The sequence below is a fragment of the Bubalus kerabau genome, chromosome 5, assembly GCF_029407905.1.
Source record: "Bubalus kerabau isolate K-KA32 ecotype Philippines breed swamp buffalo chromosome 5, PCC_UOA_SB_1v2, whole genome shotgun sequence".
NCBI lineage: Eukaryota > Metazoa > Chordata > Mammalia > Artiodactyla > Bovidae > Bubalus > Bubalus kerabau.
This window is the reverse complement of record NC_073628.1, coordinates 128,964,047-128,976,295: the sequence shown is the minus strand read 5'-3', so window position 1 is coordinate 128,976,295 and position 12,249 is coordinate 128,964,047. Positions and strand designations below refer to the sequence as shown.

Genomic DNA, 12,249 nt, shown 5'->3' with positions numbered 1-12,249 from the left:
ATCACAAACTAAATGCTGTAGCCAGAAAATAACTAGCTAGTAAAATTCTATATGGTCATCAAATGCGTGTCAAGAGTAAATATGAATCAGTCTGTTGGCACACACTTAGATGAAAAGAATATTGATGGGAAAGACAAGGCAGAATTAATTTGGGACAAGGCCATGATGATGCATGAATAATCAGACCAGGGTGGTTGCCAGGAAGTATGTGGTTTTGTTTCTCCAGAGGCATCTGGATGATGAGGATTGGTGAGAGGGGGACGTGGACAGGTGAGATCTGGGAACTGAAATCAAAGAGGAACAGAGACATCTCCAAAGACTTGTGTCTGAGATGAAGGCCATCAGATGGAGGAAGGTGACGCAGACATGGCAATTGGAAACCACAGCAAAGGGACAATGAAGAACCCTAAGCTAAAGTTTGCTTCTAACTCTGAAGCGAATCATCAGCATGCCATGAGAGATGAAACTTTAAAATATTTCCCTGACCACAGGTGATGCAAGCTTGTTGAAAATCACAGCCTTGCTCTCCTTTCAGGTTTCCAACAACTGTGGAGGGAGGGTGTGCGGGGCGGGGAGGAGGAAAAGAGGGGAGGAGGCTGTTCTGCCTCTTCTGGAATGGGAACCAGGAACATCAGGATCAAACGTCATTTCATTCCAAAAGGGTAGAGCTCTGGTTTCCTTCGTGTCAAGCTCTTGGAATTTAAATTTAAACTGAAGATTCCTGCCCTTGAATCCCAGATACTTTGGTGTTCTTCCTGGGAAGTTCTGTTCCGTGCCTAGCTTTTAGTCACTGTGCTCTCTCGTCTGAGAAGGCCCTTCCTTACCCCTGTCCCTGACCTTCGAAGTCCGAATTATCGCTAAGGACCAATTCTAGGTGTCAGTGCATCGACTGCCCTCCTCTTCACTACATCCATCACCCCCTGCTCTCTGACCTGTGTTCATGGTAGGCATCTGCGTGAGTCTATGTAAAGAAGGTTCCTGGAAGTCAGGGACTACATCTGATCCACTGTGTGTCTCTTTAGATGCTTTTTTCCATGTAGAAGGAATGCTCAAAACACATTTATAATGATACCCCCCTCATCCTATATCTTTACTGGACCTTGGGGTGTTCTTTGACCTGAATGACAGAACATTATTCAACAGACCCAACAAAGAAATAAACAGCCATGGGGTTCTCTGAACCTTACAGCATGATCTATAGAAGGCTGCTTCTGTGTCAGCAAGCCAGAGGATCACAGTAAACGGCTGCCTTAACCAGAGACCTTTGTTCAGTTCAGTTCAGTTCAGTCCCTCAGTCGTGTCCGACTCTTTGCAACCCCATGAATTGCAGCACGCCAGGCCTCCCTGTCCATCACCAACTCCCGGAGTTCACCCAAACTCTTGTCCATTGAGTCAGTGATGCCATCCAGCCATCTCATCCTCTGTCATCCCCTTCTCCTCTTGCCCCCAATCCCTCCCAGCATCAGAGTCTTTTCCAATGAGTCAACTCTTTGCAGGTGGCCAAAGTATTGGAGTTTCAGCTTTAGCATCAGTCCCTCCAAAGAAATCCCAGGGCGGGTCTCCTTTAGAATGGACTGGTTGGATCTCCCTGTACTCCAAGGGACTCTCAAGAGTCTTCTCCAATACCACAGTTCAAAAGCATCAATTCTTCAGTGCTCAGCCTTCTTCACAGTCCAACTTTCACATCCATACATGACCACTGGAAAAACCATAGCCTTGACTAGACGGACTTTTGTTGGCAAAGTAATGTCTCTGCTTTGGAATATGCTATCTAGGTTGGTCATAACTTTCCTTCCAAGGAGTAAATGTCTTTTAATTTCATGGCTGCAGTCACCATCTGCAGTGATTTTGGAGCCCAGAAAAATAAAGTCTGACACTGTTTCCACTGTTTCCCCATCTATTTCCCATGAAGTGATGGGACCAGATGCCATGATCTTCGTTTTCTGAATGTTGAGCTTTAAGCCAACTTTGTCACTCTCCTCTTTCACTTTCTTCTTTTTTTTTTTTTTTGAAGACACAAAACTTAATTTAATAGAAATTTTGTTTGTAGTTCTTACATTCTCAGCATGAGCTGAGCTAGAACCTGCTGCCCCAGCTCAGAAGTGGCCCAGTCCTGGGGGCAGGGAGAAAGGGGAAGGGATCAGAGCTAAGGCCTTAAGAGCCCCATTCTTCCTCAGTGCTGGGGGGCTGGGGATGTCACCCTCTTCTCCTACCCCACCCTCTGGGATCCAGGAAGAATAGATGGAATTTTGGGCCTGGGGCTTCTCCTCCACACCACATCCCACCCTGAGTCCCCAAGCTGGAAGGGAACTTAGGGATCTGGAGTGAAGGGGACAGAAGAAAGCAAAGATGTCATTCAAGACAGATGAAGGCCAGGGGTGAGGGCTGAAGAGAATCAGAGACAAAATGCCAGTAAAAAAAAAAAAGTTTAAAAAAGGGGGGAAGGGGGGAGCCAAAAACAAAATCCACCCCAAATTGGAACCCGCCTGGAAAAAAATCAAAGTTCTCCAGTCTCATAGAGACATTATTTGGTGCAGCCGGCTCTGCGGCAGGAGCGCTCAGGCCTCAGTCCAGCCCTGGAAGCGGAGGTGGCCCCTACAGCTCATCCTTGGCCTGGCCAGAGGCAGCATCTTCTTCCTCCTCCTCTTCCTTCTCATCTTCATCCTCCTCATCCTCATCCTTGTCTTCGTCGTCATCTTTGTCTGCCTCTTCCTCCTCCTTGCCTTTCTTCTCCTCCTCCTCCTCGTGTATCCTCTGCTCTTCATCCTGCTTGTCCTTCATTTGCTTTTCTGCTGCCTTTGTAACACCCCACGTCTTGTTGCCAAACTCCTCAGCATATGCTTCATCGTTGGTGATGAGGAAGTTGTCAAAGATGGTGCCAGACTTGACCTGCCAAAGATCCAAGCCTAGAACAGCGAAGTTTTCATAGGCATAGATGTTGCTGTCAGGGGAATACTCAGGGTTGTCAATCTCTGGATGGATCCAAATGCCCTTGTACTCTGGGTTGTCGATCTGCCTGGGTTTCCACTCCCCCTTGTACTCTGGGTTCTGAATAACAGGTGGTTCCCACTCTCCATCCATCTCTTCATCCCAGTCCTCAGGTTTCTTAGCATCAGGGTCAGGAATGTGCTCAGGCTTGTCCCAATGCTCAGGCTTGGAGTCTGTGGGGTCATCGATCTTGGCGCGATCATCCCAGTCTTCAGGCTTAGCGGCATCAGGATCCTTTATCTTCTTGGGTGGCAAGAAATCCCAATCGTCCTCCAAGGAGCCTGACTCCACCTGGCTGTTGTCAATCTTCACCTCATAGGTATTATTAGGCCGCACAATCAGCGTGTACAGGTGGGTGAATTCATCGTCCTTGCAGCGGATATCCTTGTTGATCAGCACATTCTTGCCCTTGTAGTTGAAGATGACATGAACCTTCTTGGTGCCGGGGCCACAGATGTCCGGGACAAACATTATGTTGTATTCGGAGTCTCCGTGCATGTCTGTCTGATCCAAACCAGCTGGAAACAGCTTCACATAGCCGCCCCCACAGTCGATGTTCTGCTCGTGTTTCACCGTGAACTGCACCACCAGCGTCTGACCCTTGTTGCTGAAGGGCTCAAATCTCGCCGACAGAGCGCAGAACCGGGCATCCTGGCTAGTCTGCAGGCCTTTATCTTTCTCTTGGTCACCATAGAACTTGCCGGAACTGAGAACAAATTTGCCAAAATCCGGTTTGTGCTTGGATTCGATCCAGCGCTCGGTCCACCCGTCTCCGTCCAGAAACTGCTCCTTAAAGTAAACGGTGGGATCAGCGGCGGCCAGGCGGAGAAGGCCGAGCAGCAGCGGCACGGGTAGCAGCATGGCGGGGCGAGGGGGCGGTGGTGCGCCGGCCCTTTAAGTTGCTCCTCCGGCAGCAGCTCTGCAGTGGGGACCTCCTCTTTCACTTTCATCAAGAGGCTTTTTAGTTCCTCTTCACTTTCTGCCATAAGGGTGGTGTCATCTGCATATCTGAAGTTATTGATATTTCTCCAGGCAATCTTGATTCCAGCTTGTGCTTCTTCCAGCCCAGCGTTTCTCATGATGTACTCTGCATAGAAGTTAAATAAGCAGGGTGACAATATACAGCCTTGACGTACTCCTTTTCCTATTTGGAACCAGTCTGTTGTTCCATGTCCAGTTCTAACTGATGCTTCCTGACCTGCATATAGGCTTCTCAAGAGGCAGATCAGGTGGTCTGGTATTCCCATCTCTTTCAGAATTTTCCACAGTTGATTGTGATCCACACAGTCAAAGGCTTTTGCATAGTCAATAAAGCAGAAATAGATGTTTTTCTGGAACTCTCTTGCTTTTTCCATAATCCAGCAGATGTTGGCAATTTGATCTCTGGTTCCTCTGCCTTTTCTAAAACCAGCTTGAACATCAGGAAGTTCACGGTTCACGTATTGCTGAAGCCTGGCCTGGAGAATTTTGAACATTACTTGACTAGTGTGTGAGATGAGTGCAATTGTGTGGTAGTTTGAGCATTCTTTGGCATTGCCTTTCTTTGGGATTGGAATGAAAACTGACCTTTTCCAGTCCTGTGGCCACTGCTGAGTTTTCTAAATTTGCTGGCATATTGAGTGCAGCACTTTCACAGCATCATCTTTCAGGATTTGGAATAGTTCAACTGGAATTCCATCACCTCCCCTAGCTTTGTTCATAGTGATGCTTTCTAAGGCCCACTTGACTTCACAATTCCAGGATGTCTGGCTCTAGGTCAGTGATCACACCACTGTGATTATCTGGGTCATGAAGCTCTTTTTTGCACAGTTCTTCTGTGTATTCTTGCCACCTTTTCTTAATATCTTCTGCTTCTGTTAGGTCCATACCATTTCTGTCCTTTATCGAGCCCATCTTTGCATGAAATATTCCCTTGGTATCTCTAATTTTCTTGAAGAGATCTCTAGTCTTTCCCATTCTGTTGTTTTCCTCTATTTCTTAGCATTGATCACTGAGGAAGGTTTTCTTAGCTCTCCTTGCTATTCTTTGGAACTCTGCATTCAGATGCTTATATCTTTACTTTTCTCTTTTGCTTTTCACTTCTCTTCTTTTCACAGCTATTTGTAAGGCCTCCCCAGACAGCCATTTTGCTTTTTTGCATTTCTTTTCCATGGGGATGGTCTTGATCCCTGTCTCCTGTACAATGTCACAAACCTCCATCCATAGTTCATCAGGCACTCTATCTCTCAGATCTAGGCCCTTAAATCTATTTCTCACTTCCACTGTATAATCATAAGGAATTTTATTTAGGTCATACCTGAATAGTCTAGTGGTTTTCCTTACTTTCTTCAATTTAAGTCTGAATTTGGCAATAAGGAGTTCATGGTCTGAGCCACAGTCAGCTCCGTGTCTTGTTTTTGCTGACTGTATAGAGCTTCTCCATCTTTGGCTGCAAAGAATATAATCAGTCTGATTTCGGTGTTGACCATCTGGTGATATCCATGTGTAGAGTCTTCTCTTGTGTTGTTGGAAGAGGGTGTTTGCTATGACCAGTGCGTTCTCTTGGCAAAACTCTATTAGCCTTTGCCCTGCTTCACACCTTTGTTAGGCGGGATCATCTATTATTGAAGGGCGAGAGCCTAGGACTCCTGTCTGGTCTTTCTCTGCTGTCAGACTTGCCCTTTCTAATGCAGCTGCATGTGGTCAGGGTAGATGCCTCTGCTCGGTGTACACTGGCAGGTCTGGCCTGTACTTGGAATTCTCTCTACTGGTTGCCTATTGTAGGAGCTCCCTACAGACTGAAGTCATAACAGATCAAATCAAGGAGAGTAAAATATGTCAAGTGTCTGAATAGGAATCCTCTAGACTCTAGAAGGAACTGGTCAGGTGCAACTCCAGTTCCTATGCTGGTTTCCACCCAGGGCTTGGCTATGAACATTCTAGTGAATGTGTCCATATTAACTGGGATTCTCAAGCAGGAAAATTTGATCTCAGTTTCTGTTCTTAGGGGGCTCAAAGACTGTCTGAGCTGGAGGGGAATTTCAGATCACTCAATCCAACACCTTATTTCAGTAAGAGACAGAAATCAGAGAGGGGAAGGGACTTCCTCAAAGGATAGAATCTATCAGTGGCAAAGTGGGACCACAGCGCTCAAGTTTTCCGCTTCTCCATCCAGTCTTCCACTTCTAAGGAAAGCAACACTTCGTTTTCCCATATAAAGGATCCCGGCAGACACTTTCACATCCATTTCTAGCAGAGTCCAACTTCCCACTGGGTTTACCAACCGGTCAAGAAACCGCACCACCCCTCCCCCCCATTAGAATATAGTGCATGCAAGGAGAACTCACTTGAACAAGCAAACGTGTCCTTCTGGATCTCCACCGCTTCTCCAGCAGCCTCTTCCCTGTATGCCAGCCCGCCCACCCCCCTAGGCTGTCTTCACCCATCACCTTCTCAGAGGGTGCTTCTCCAGTACCCTTATCCAGCCTGTGCCCCACATACACACACCTGCTGATTATATCCTATCTCCATGATTTTTCTGTCTCCGCGGTGAGTTTTGTGAATTGAGATTATGGTATTTATTTCGCTTTCTGTCTTCTCATACCAGAGCACAAGCCCCACAAGGCCAGGGATCTTCTCTGTAGTGTCTCCCACACCTGGAAGACGATCGGGTGCAGAGCTGGTACTTGGTTATTGCCTGTTGTATAAAGGAGTGAAGGAATGAACAGAAAAGGAATAGAAATCTGGGCTGTCACTTACAGATAGACACAATCTGCACACAGAGGGAGGGGAGAAATCATCTTTTCTTATGGACCCTAGACTTGCCAGCAAAGTCTAGAATGTTAACACAACGGCCACATTCTCTCTGTTAGCTACAAATCAAGGGGGAAAGGCAATAATGTTGGGCCAAACCTTGCAACCACCTTGTCCAATTTATTCAAAGATCTGGTGTAGAATTTTAGTCCAATAAGGATATACCATTGTTGGCACTACACACAGGCACACAGGGAGTGTGCACACACACACATATACACTCACTCAGACCCTCCTCTTTCCTCCCACCTACTGATACTCTAACAGCTCTCAAGCTAAAACTGACATGATGTTGCTAAGTATCTCAGAGGAACCACATATCCTCGGAACTCAAGAGAGCAGAGAGGCTGGGCTATTGGGAAAAAATTATATTTGTCATTTTTCACAGGAAAAATATTTGTTTAGTCTAAGAACTAGCAAAGAAATGTTGAAAATTTCTTTTGCAGGGACTTTTTGACATCATTCATTTTTTTTTCCCCTACAATTCTATCCCTTCTGCCTTAGAGATACACGTTCAGTACTAAGATATAAACATTCCAAATTTTTTTTAAAAGAAATTATTTTTTTAATAAAGAAATGCCCACAATATCACAATTGTGCATGAGAATGCACAATTCCCATTAAGCACTGTACATGTCCAAATATGGTGGAAAATTCAGAGGGAAACAAATTCAAACTCCAGTTTAATTTCTGTTTTCCTGTTTAGTTCCAAGCTCAGTGTGTGCTCTTATAAGTTGACAAGGAGTAACATTGCACCTATTAGCACTCGTCAACAGAAAGTAGATTGTTCGGGTTTCAATAAATGTTTTTTGAATTGGATTCAGGTTGGTGAGAAAATAAATTAAGTCGGAAATTCTTTGCGGCAAATTACATATTGAAATGAACAGTTTGATGCATAACCCCTCCATCACCCCCAGAGGGGGGGCGGGAAAAAAAAGAAAGAAAGGGAAAAAAGCAGCAGTCTTGCTTTTCTGAGCTGTGAGAATTTCTTCTGCTCTTGCATCTGTGAACACTTTACAAGGCGATGTCTACAGTTGGATTTTTACAGCCTATGTTTGAATGGGAGCTTGCGTGACATCTGGGGCTATATTTTTGGAGAAATTTCAAAGCTAGTGATTTCCAGTTTTTAATCACCAGAGTATTTATTTTCTCCCAAAGCATAATTATCCATGGCTCCACACTTATTTTCTATGGGAGCAAAGCAAAATGAGAATCAGGCTGAATTAGTAACTTGATCTTGCATCTGTCAAGGCTCAATGGTTCTTACCTGCTCCAGAGGTTAAAAGCCAGTGTGCTGACCTCACCTCACCGTGTTGGAAAAATTGAACACATGGCCATTGTCAAGGACAAGACACTCTCAGTCAAAAGAACAAAGGGAACAGCAAAAGCTAATGAGGGAAGAGACCACACCACCCAGACAAGTACAGAGCATCCTGTCCCCTCTGCTCAGACCCTGGTCATGTTTGTGGCTACAGGTGCCATGGAGAGAGGTAGGCTGTGCAGACGTTATTTTCAACGTTCTCTCCTGAGAAAGGAAAACCTCACAATGCAGCAGCCTGCTCCCCTGTCAGGGAATGAATAAGAGCTTGCTTTTCACTGAGGTTTAATCCAACAGCCTGGTGTGCATGAAACTAAGAACAAGAACAGAGGCTGTTCACCCACCAACTCACCAGGGCTTGCCCTGCCCAGCAGTAGGGGTTTTGGGGTTCGGTGGTTTGGTTGTGATCGTTGATTTCTTTTCCTATGCTTTGGAGGAAGCTATTGAAACTCTCAAGAGATAGCAGCCACTAGGCTTGTATCTAAGAAGGTAAGTTATCTGCCCCAGTCACACCGATAGTTCGTGAAAGAGCTTTACATGACTCCTTATGTAATAAACCAAGGCAGGTAAGGCAGGGGAAACCAAAAAAAGAGAGGAAAGTGAGGACCTTAAATTTGTAAGAGCCGCGTTACACGGAGGGGCTTTGAGACAAATTGATGGATGGTGTTTTCCATGCCCCCCACCACCACCCCTCTCTCTGGCTTTACTTTTCACCGAGCCCTCCTTTATTCTGAGTTCCGTCTGGGCAAGTCCTGAGCTCCTGGAATGCGTCGCTGCCTTCCTTATCTGGGAGCTAATCACTAAATAGCAGGTGGCGAAGATTCTATTTTTCATCTCTCTTGCTCTTTCCCCTCCTCTCTTTTACTCATTTCCTCAGGGCTATGAATCTCTGAATCTTAAGCAGGAAACCTCCCTGATGTGTTCACACCTGGAATACCTCCCTTTCTTTGTTTGGTGAGGAAGGAACCAGGAGAATCCAGAGAAGAAGCCCCGTTGTCTTGAGAAAGAAGAAAGACATCAGCATTTAAATATTAATACACACCCTGCATGCAGAGGGACACATTCCCATCTTTTAAATCAATCTTTCTTTCTTTTAACTCCATAGTCACCTCCACTCCCAGCCAATATCTTACAGGACAAAGAGCATTTACTGTGTGTCATTTCAGTGATCAGCACTCCACACAAATAGGTTGACAGAGGAAACAGGCAAGATACCTTTGCAAGCCTGTTTGGGTTTAAAATAACAACTACACAGCCTAGAGGTTCCCAGAGATTAGCTTACTTTTTGTTCCTACAAATGTTAGAAACTGGCTCTTGAGGGCAGCTCATCAGCCTCCCGGTTTCCGTGGGTGTTGGGAAGTCCCAGCCTTGATTAAGCTCTGCGTTCTATCCTCTTCGTGGACTTTTCGTGTGGCCTTTGGAATGTCAACTGCCCCCACTTTTAGTTATCGTGTGTCTCTAAACCCACAGACCAATCATTGTGGCCTACTGAACACTAAGCTCCCTCAGGGGAAAATGGAGAACATACTGGACCCAAGGATAGAAATTTAAATCCATGATTTCCAATCTGTGAGCCCTAGGACCCCATGGGGACACTATCTTTGTGTGAATCAGCACCTATAGTTGTACATGAATCATGCTATTTAGTCAAACTATCCTGATATTACTATTCATTTATTCATTCTACAAATATACATAATGTGCATACTTTGTGTCAGGAACCGTGCCAGATGCTGAGTATACAGTAGATAGTGAACAAGGGGCAAATCAACTATGGCCTTTGGCATGCTCAGGCCAGTGGTGAAGACAGAGAGTTACAGAAACGCAGAAAGAAAGCAATAACTCAGATTTGGGATCATATATAGATGGCGCTAGCGGTAAAGAACCTGCCTGCCAATGCAGGAGACTTAAGAAAAATGGATTCAATCCCTGGGTCAAGAAGATCCCCTGGAGGAGTGCATGGCAACCCACTCCAATCTTCCTGACTGAAAAATCCCATGGACAGAGGAGCCTGGCAGGTTACAGTTCATAGGGTCACAAAGAGCTGGACATGAGTGAAGTGACTTAGCATGCATGCATATAGATAAGGCAGTGATTAATAGCATTCAAACTCCCTTAAAGGTGATAGGTTCTGTTATTAAGTATTTGTTCTACCAACGCGTTCTTAAAGTGTATCTTTATCTGCAGTTCTTTTGAGATTAAAATATGCTCTCCATACTAAAAAAGGTTGGACCCACTGACCTAAATCAGCCCCAAGAGATGTCTTTCCTATCCCAGATGAATGAATGAAATAGCAAGAAGTGATATTTTACCAATATTCCAGCAACTCTTGGGTGGATAATTCTACCCTAAATCTAACTTTGCAATGCTTCATTGAAAGCTAATCTCAGAGCTCTCTGTACCCCATCATCCAGGAATGCTACCTCTCTGGGGAAACCTGGAGAAGTCAAGACAGAACATTACCCACTTGGTCATAGATCCCTCCTCCCCAGGGGGCAGAGAGCAGCCCCACCTCCACCCTTGACTTGGGTGAGGTCGGAGGGAAAGTCTTGCGGTTGAGATTGGTATGCTAGGGAATTGCAGGCCTGGAGCCGCGGGACGTGACTTGTTGCTCTATTAGACATGCTAGATAATCTCCTGAAACAAAGAAATAAAGCAAAGATTAGATGGGAGGATTTTCTTGTCAAGAATTATGAATGCAAAAATAACCCAGAAAATATAGCTGGATTTGAATAGGGCCCAGGCAAGATAATGGACAGGAAGACATGTTACACATGAGGTCCCATTTAAATCAAAAGGTACCATCAAATCTCAGTTCCCAGTGGGGCCTCTGTATGTGCATTCAAGTGTAGAAATGTTCTAGGGACATTATTACTGCATAAGACCATGGGGTGGGCACTGAACCTACAAATAAAATATGACCCTTAAAGTGGCTTTTATTTTTTAGCAAAGAAAAGGTAAACAGCAGTGCTCATTTGAAAGATAATTAAACAGTATTTCAGGCTTTGTGACAATGGGCAGAAGACCAGCATGGGGGCAGCACCAAGTTTAGAGTCAAGACTCTAGACTTTTCCTGGTTCTAGGTTAGATTTGAGTCTTACCTTGGGCAAGTCACTTCCTAATCTTCAATTCAGTTTCCTGACCTGCGAAAGGACAAAGGGTATTTCCAGCTCCTCCAGCTCTGCTTCCAGGCCCCATATGAGAAAGCACTTTTAGTAAAAGCCCCTGAAATTATGTCACAGTTACCTTCCTATGGCATTCGTCACAGCACGACAGAAAATCCACCTATTTGCAATAGCCCTGGGCTGTGGATAAGGTATTTCTGAACAGAGGCAGGGGTACCTACAGATCTTCTCAAGTGGCCCCGTGAGAAACCTATGAAAGGAAAGAGAGCAGAAAGCCAAATGGGGATGGCGATTTGGGGGCTCCCTGTATTTAGTAAGGGGAGACATAGACGCGTTTATCACACATCTCCCCAGCCCCTGCCCCAACCCCACTCCCACCAGGCCGCCAGCAAAAGAAGGAGCCCAGCAAAACTGCTGGCACAGCTAGCCCACACCCATCTCCAGCCCCGCCCGCTCACTGAGGTAATATCTTCACTGCTGCCAACTAGACATGTCGGTGTGTGGACTTGCTGCTTCACTCTGACTCACCACAGCCTGCTTTGCGGCAGTGAACCCCGCAGCCATCGTTCCCCAGTGATCTCTGGCCTACTTCTTCCAAAATGCCGCGGGGCAGTCATGGAGCACGGCGGGGGTGGATCACCATTCCCTCAGTTAGTCAACTGGCCTCTTTGGCACGGCTCCCTCTCCCTCTTGATCCCCGTAAGCCTTCCTGAGAAGTTACAAGGTAGAAATTCTAGTAAACCCTCCTGTCTTCTGTTAATTCCAAAAGGGCCTTTTAAAGAGTGAAAACAGAGTGTCCCAGGCCCCATAAAGTGGCACACATGCCACACCCTCCAAAATCAGCTCTTTGAGGAAATCAAGCACAGTGAGAAGAGTATTTGCATTTTGAAGTCAGATAAACCCTAGTCAGACCAACTCCAGGGCAACACCAAACTGCTCGTAGTTCCACATACCTTGCTGTTTCTTAATTCCATGCCTTGATTGTGCTGCCTCCTCTTTCTGAAATGCCTCACCCTTCAGCCTTTT

The 12,249-nt window shown here is 45.7% G+C and overlaps 1 protein-coding gene across 1 annotated transcript; it reads right to left on the bottom strand.

Annotated features, from left to right (window-relative positions):
- Positions 1-1,988: 1,988 nt before the first annotated feature.
- On the bottom strand, positions 1,989-3,885 carry LOC129654091 (calreticulin-like). The gene has a single exon (XM_055583676.1). The coding sequence runs from the start codon at positions 3,847-3,849 to the stop codon at positions 2,596-2,598; it is 1,254 nt and encodes a 417-aa protein (XP_055439651.1). The 5' UTR covers positions 3,850-3,885; the 3' UTR covers positions 1,989-2,595.
- Between the last annotated feature and the right edge of the window lie 8,364 nt (positions 3,886-12,249).

Coding starts and splice junctions, on each gene's coding strand:
- LOC129654091 (XM_055583676.1), bottom strand. CDS start 3,849: ATGCTGCTACCCGTGCCGCTGCTGCTCGGCCTTCTCCGCCTGGCCGCC.